The sequence below is a fragment of the Teleopsis dalmanni genome, chromosome 1 (assembly GCF_002237135.1).
Source record: "Teleopsis dalmanni isolate 2A chromosome 1, ASM223713v2, whole genome shotgun sequence".
In the NCBI taxonomy this organism is placed as follows: domain Eukaryota; kingdom Metazoa; phylum Arthropoda; class Insecta; order Diptera; family Diopsidae; genus Teleopsis; species Teleopsis dalmanni.
The window spans coordinates 98,318,162-98,325,669 of record NC_051846.1 but is presented as its reverse complement, the minus strand read 5'-3'; the positions used below and the strand labels follow the sequence as shown (position 1 = coordinate 98,325,669).

Below are 7,508 nucleotides of genomic sequence, written 5' to 3'. Positions count from 1 at the left end.
AATTTCAAAACAGTAGTATATGTTTAACACAGCCTAGATGTCAGCCGGACCTATATAATTTCAAAGCTGGGACAGTTCAGCCGCAGCCAAGATTCTTACAAGGAAATTTATACTTACAATGTGAGGTTGGTTCTCCGAATCAGTGACTGTTGCTTTTCTTGTTAGGTCAAATTAATTTAGAAGCACATCTTGTTCAATTTAATTCTTATGTTTGGATATATTTGGGCTTTTCAGTTTTTCACATTACAATCTTAGATTTAACATATAAATAATAAAGAGATGAGTGGTAAAAATAAAGAACTAACTAATAATATGTTTACACGCGAAGTAGCTTTCTTCACAGTATTTCCCCTGGGCTACATTTAACATCGTCTAATCATTTAACACGATCATTAGTCTTATTATTTATATATTTTTGCGCGGCAGTATTAAGTACGATGAGTTTATAAAGTTTTACAGCGATTACGCGAACACATTTTCGTTATATAAACACAATTTTCGTTATAAAGAGACACAATTATAATTTATTTTATTTTTCCCGCTGAGCGATATTAAAACATTGTCAGCTCATATGACGCGAACTTCGTCCTTCGGAACGAAGTACAACTGTAAAGATGCAAATTTTGGTTACCTAGAGAGCATTAACATTGTGTACTGTTAAAGCCTACCATGCCGTGTTGTCTCCATCTAGTAAGTATTAAAGCTCCTAGATTGGTAACCTTACCTTGTTGATCCTCCGATATTGCTAGTAAAAAAGAGAACGATTTTACGAAGACATGTCCTTTTATCTGAACTTGGTGACGCTTTTAGTCCCGTTATCGCCATGCTTGCTGTAGTGATGCACTTCTTTTTTTTGTGCAAACATTATTTTCGGTTGTTTACTGCTTGTGCGAATTTTATTTGTAACATTGTTTTTGGCTGTGTATTGCTTGTGCAGATTTTATTTGAAACATTGTTTTTGCCTGTTTACGGCTTGTGCAAAATTTTTATTTAAAAAAAAAAAAATTGTTTTTGACTGCTTATTGGTGTGCTCATGCTTGTTAATTCCACAAATAAGGCAGGGCCGCGTAGTATGCTGTAACCCTAATTTTCGTGCGGGAAAATTGGGTCGTTAGAAATTTGTGTTTCCAAATTAAGCTGTAGTTTATAAACTCGTTCTAATTTAAAAACACGGTAAGTGCTTTGGTTAATGTCATTAATTAAATAAAAAAATAACAAAAAACCTGGAACTAGAGCATTAGAAGTTTGTGCAAACAAATTATATATGGACTATAAACTAATTAAAATTCGATTATTTCCTAGGACCACTGATGATGAGTACTTGACAAATTTCAATAATGCGGTCAGCCAAATTTCAATAACATTAAATAAATTTCTTGTGTTTGTCCTTTCTTTCTTTGCTATTCGAGAACCCTCTTTAAATATACATATGTGGCTTCTTTGTCACCACAGCAACAACTAGAACTATATCCTTTTATATTATAAAATGTGAAATAATTACATTGTGACCGAAAAGTTTTCGGAAATTCTCATTTAAAATTCGCGCGCTGTATATTTTTCGATATTTTAAGTTTATGTAGTTTGGCAGCACTGTCCTTAATAACTATGCCAAAATGACGCGAGCGTCGGACAGTTCGTTTACGGCAGCTGTTGAAACCAGTTCACCTCAGTAGTGCGTTGCGAAAAAAACAATGGAAAAAAATATTGAACAAAGAGTTTGCATCAAATTTTGTTTTTCGAACGAAATTTCGTGTGCAGAATCGTTGCGAATGCTACAAAAGGCTTATGGGGAATCAGTTTTATCGAAAACTCAAGTTTATGAGTGGTACAAAGCCTTTCAGGACTGTCGTACGACCGTCGAAGACATGCCGCGTTCTGGACGACCTTCGACCTCTACCACCGACGAAAACATTGAAAAGGCAAAGGAAATCGTGTTCAAAAATCCTCATGTGAGTGTTAGAGAGATAGCACGAGAGCTAGGCATCGGTCGTGAGATGGCTCGTTTGATTTTGGTGGACAATTTGTGTATGCGACGTGTCAACGCCCGGCTTGTTCCGATTCACCTCAATTTGTTCAACATTATCAACGATTTTAAGGCCAAACATTCAATAAATACCATCGAACAGCCACCGTATTCACCTGATCTTGCACCGTGTGACTTTTTCCTGTTTCCCAACCTCAAATTACCACTCAGAGGAACGCGTTTTGAATCCATAGAAGACGTAAAACAGAATTCGCAGAGGGAACTCAAAGCCATACCGGAAAGCGCCTATAAAAAAAAATGTTTTGGATGTTGGAAGAAACGTTGGCATAATGTGTATCGCTTCTAATGAAGCATATTTTGTGAAGGAGATAAAATAAATATTGATGAAGATTAAGAATTTTGCGTTTTATTTAAAATTTCCCGAAAACTTTTCGGTCACAATGTATACTTAATAATTGAGTATAAATAAAAGAAATTTAAATAAGAATCACGACTTTGAGTATTTCAGCACATATGGCTGAACTATAAGGCAATTCATACATGTCTCCGCAGTTCAAGAAACCTCACTTTCATAGTGTGGTAGCGTAATCAAACTTTTTACATTTTTGTATATGTATATAATATATTCACACAATTTTTATTGTTAAAAAATGTAGTATAATATTTATATAATAATTACTTTAATTTTTTAAAAAATTTTAGTTACTTCCGACGTGACGACAATTTATTCAACATCGTTAAAAACACGTTATATAGATAAAAATGTTATTGTTGTTCATTTGCTTCAGGGTCCGGTCTAGACAGAATTTCTTCACAAAGAGCAATATAGTCCTGTGAATATAAAAAAATGCGATTTAGTTTTTAAATGACTACGAAAACTATTATTTTCGAATACGAAAATACAGCTTATATTTTTTTTCTTACTTTTAAATTTTCAAAAATGTTTTTAATTTGTGTATAAAATAGAAACATCTAGAAATTGAGTTGCTGAATTTTAAGTATCATGCAGTTAAATGGTTTCGATACAGTTCGAAGGCCTGTTAAAAATGATAAACACTAAAATATGACCTTCACTGACATATTAAAATTCTAGTGCTTCCAAGTAAATGAGCAAGCCGCAACCACAACATTACTCGTTTACTTAATCGAGTATAATTAATATGCTGCCAAATAGATTAAGCATTTTATTATAAAACCTTTATAAAAACTTGTGTATCTAGATTTGACTAGGTACCCTAAAATTGTATTTGTATATTATTTTAAAATTTAAAAAATTATGAATTCAGACATTGAACTTCGCAAACAGAACTGTGGGTAAATAATTCCGAAACCTGAATGTTTGCTTATTGTGCATTTCTGGGCCAATGATCTAATTCACATTTAATATTTTTGATTACATCTCTCCATAAGTCGTGTGCCTAACTAAGAAAAATAAATTTTTTTCTGCAAAAAATCGATTTTCTCCTTCAAGAGCACTACTTCAGTTTGAGAGCAATAACTTTTTTCATTTTTTTTTTTATTTTCTTTTTATTTATTAGGTGAACCGGTATGAAATGAGCGTTTTTTGGTGAAAATAAAACACTAATTATTAATAGGAAAGTAAAAAACATTTTATTCAAAGTATTGGCCATTGCTTTCTACACCTTTTGACACCTTCTTTGGCAATTTGTGGATACCACGCCAAAAAATTGTTCGTCTTTTAAAGCAAACCAACCAGACACCCAATTTTCGACCTCCTCGTAGGAATCAAAGTGCTGCTCAGCCAATGCGTGTCCCATCGATGAAAACAAATGGTAGTCGGAAGGAGCCAAGTATGGTGAATAGGGCGGGTGGGGTAGCAACTCTCAGCCAAGTGTTTTGATTGCATCCTGAACCCGTTTTGCTTTGTGTGCAGGTGCATTGTCATTGAGCAAAATTACCCTGCCGTGTCTTCTGGCCCATTCTGGTCGTTTCTCGATCAATGTATGGTTCAAATTTATTATTTGTTGTTCATAGCGACCAGCATTGACGGTTTCACCAGGTTTTAGGAGCTCGTAGTACACCACATCTTTCTGGTCCCACCAAACACACAGCATTGTCTTCTTGCCGAATCGATCTGGTTTTGCAGTCGATGTTGATGGTTGTCCCGGATTAACCCATGATTTTTTCCGTTTAGGATTCTTAAAATAAATCCATTTTTTATCGCCAGTAACAATCCGATGCAAAACCGATTTTCTTTCGTGTCTGAAGCAAAATTTCACAAGTGTTTTTTCGGTTTTCCATCTGTCTTTCATTCAATTCATGTGGCACCCATTTTCCATACTTTTGGATCTTTCCCATAGCTTTTAAATTGTTTGTTGTGCAACATTTAACATTTCTGCCATTTGCTTTTGACCCAAAGTGTCATCTCCATCCAATATCGTTTGCAATTCGGCGTCTTCAAACTTTTTTGGCGGTCTTCCACGTTCTTCATTTCTCACATCAAAATCATTATTTCTAAACCGATGAAACCATCTTTTGCAAGTTGCTTCTGATAGAGCATGATCACCATATGCCTCGAGAAGCATTCGATGCGACTCAACATCACTTTTCTTCAAATTAAAACAAAAAATTAATGCTTTCCGCAAATCATCACTTTCTGGTACAAAATTAGACATTTTTAACACTATGAAAAAATATGATGTTGTCTGTTCAATGACTTGATGTATACTAAATATATTTCACACATGTCATAGCAAACAAACAAGAAGAAATAAGGGCTCGTTCACAACAAATGTTCCCTGTCGGAACATTTGTATCTTTACGCTCACTTCATACCGGTACACCTGGTATACAACTGCCAAAAATTGGCATCTAGTATTCATTTTTACATAGTCGAAATTACAATAAGAATTCTAAACAATATTGAGAATTACATATATGAACTATTAAAAATAAGTGATAAAACAAAATAACTTGTAAGACTTGTTTAAATTAAGTAAAATAAGATTATTAAATTTAGTAAAAGTAGATAAGTCAATGATATTAAGATTGTACTATTAACATATTAAATAACTAATTATGAATTATTTTATTGTTAGTTCTGATGGAAATAACCGTTTCAATCGTCTATTATATGTGGCTTCGTCATTTGGTAGCTTCCTCATTGCTAGAATAAGATGGAAGTTCAATCTCTCTGTGTAATTTTTACTATTTTTACGGATAATGTCTGCGACGAAGGGTATCTTTAGGTCACGGTAAATATCATAATTTAAGATGTACCAGTCAGCGTTGATGATAGTCCTACATATTTTTAATTGTAGTCTTTCCAGTATTTGTATGATGCATTTACATGCTGTGCTCTATGTCTCCATATAAGTGCGATTACTGTTTTATATATTAGTAGCTTATTTTCCACTGTTAGTTTTGATTTTGAGCAGAGTAACCAGTACAATTGTCAAAAGCGACGCTTAGTTTCATTACTTTTAGCTTTGATCTGGTCTTTCCACGTTAATCTGCTCTCAATAGTAATACCAAGGTAATTGCCTTCGTGTGTGTGAAGACTTCATCATTGTTAATTTTTATACGTTTTAGATCATATTCGTGTAGATGACATGTACTGTTTTGTATTTATTTGTATTTGTATTTATTTGAATTCCCCATTTGTCTAACCATTAAAGCGTTGCGTTTAAGTAATTCTGCAAGTTGTCCATGGATTTGTCAAAATTTTGCTAGTGCCAAGTTGGCAACGTTGCTGAAAAACGCAGAGCTGTATTTTCAAAAAATTTTTATAAAAGGATATTTTCGTAAATATAAGGAATTAAACTTAAACAAAAGGCATTATTCTTATAGAGTTTTGAAAGATCTTTTGATTGGCATTTACCAATTTGAAATACGATTCGTATTTTTCAAATTATAGGGAAAAAATATATTGACCAAAATCGACTTTTTTTGAAAAAATTTATTTTTAGAAAAATCTAGAAAAGGTACAATATTGCACGCAAATACATCTAATAGCGAATTAATCAAGCTATCAATAGAAAAAAAACATAAAAATCGAGTAGACAAATTTTGAGAAATTTGATGTCAAAGTTAAATTTCTAAACTCGTCAAATTTCAAACTTTTTAAAATATGTAAAATGCAAAAGTATAAAAAAAATGCTCACGAAACCAGGTAAACAAGAATTATTTCAGTATTTTAACTAGAACATAAAAATATTATTAAAATAAGTACATATTTTGCACATGTTAAGTACATATTTTGCACAAGTGCATTTTATTTAAATTTCGAAGGAGGTACAACCTGCACGCTCAAAGTTCCTAAAACTAGATTGATCACTCTTTCAAACGAAACTAATTTCACAAAAATCCAGTAGAACGTTTTTTAATTATATATGTTTAAAAAAGTGGTGTTTTTACGAATAAAATGTATGTTAACTAACACCATTCTAATAACAGATTCAGATGAAAAGCTGTGCAATGCTAAAAACTCAACACCACTGTAAAGTTTAATAAAGAACTCTGTTAGAGGTATTTATTGGCGGATATATTCTGTGTTAAAGAGATAATAATAACATTTAATTTAAATAATAATGAATTTAATATTTAAATTAAATTTAAAAATATATTGCTTATAAAAAACTAAATTTTTGTCTGTAAACTGCATAACATACAGTGGCTCACAGCTTATTTGATGCAAGCAAAAATTTTTTGAAAAATGTTGTTTATTTCAAAATGTTTTGCCAAATTAAAAAAACAAAGTATGCAGAGTTATTGTTTATAGTGTGTTTATTCATTTAAAAAAGAAAAAACCCAAAAATCTTCTTCCATTCCTTAGTAATGCATCAAAAACCAAAACCAAATGAAAAATTCATGTCACAGCTTAAATGATGCAGTTAAGAATACCGTTATTTTTGTCGCCAGATTACACAGAAATTAAAATATTTTTATTCTGCGATCATTTGTAATCTAGTTTTTTAGCGAAAATATTATAAAAATTAAAGTGAGTGCATTTTGTTAACCATGGGACGGCGCACATCAATTGAAAAGCGTGAGCTAGTGTTGGAGTACTTTAAAAAGGGAATTCCCCAGCGTAAAATTGGTGAAATGGTAAATATAAGCTCTTCAACAGTTTAACACATAATTGAACGCTTCGTACATGAAAATCGCATAGAAAATAAGGGACGAAAGGCTCCCAATAAAATTTTTACAGAAAAAGAATCGAGGTATTTGGTAAACCAAATTCGAAAAAATCCAACAATTAGCGTTCCAAAGTTGACAGACATGGCCAAAATAGATTTTGGAAAAATTTATCATCCTGAAACCGTCCGCAGAATATTGAGAGAATCAAATTTCAATGGAAGAATAGCTGTAAAGAAACCTTTCGTAAGTGCAAAAAATAGAATTAAAAGGTTGCAGTTTGCACGAGAGCATTTAAATAAGAGTCCAGCATTTTGACGAAATGTACTTTTTGCAGACGAAGTCAAAATAAACTTATTTGGATCAGATGGAAGATCTTATGTATGGCGCGAAGTCAATTCTGAGCTCAAACCACAAAATTTACGTG

General features: G+C 32.4%; 1 protein-coding gene across 1 annotated transcript in view; it reads right to left on the bottom strand.

Moving 5' to 3' along the window:
* Positions 1-3,200: 3,200 nt before the first annotated feature.
* The window catches only part of LOC119690147, a 5,682-nt gene continuing 1,374 nt past the window's right edge, over positions 3,201-7,508 (bottom strand). The window contains exon 3 of the mRNA XM_038105140.1: positions 3,201-3,219. Within this exon, the coding sequence (XP_037961068.1) occupies positions 3,201-3,219 (19 nt within the window). The remainder of the gene's footprint in view (positions 3,220-7,508) is intronic.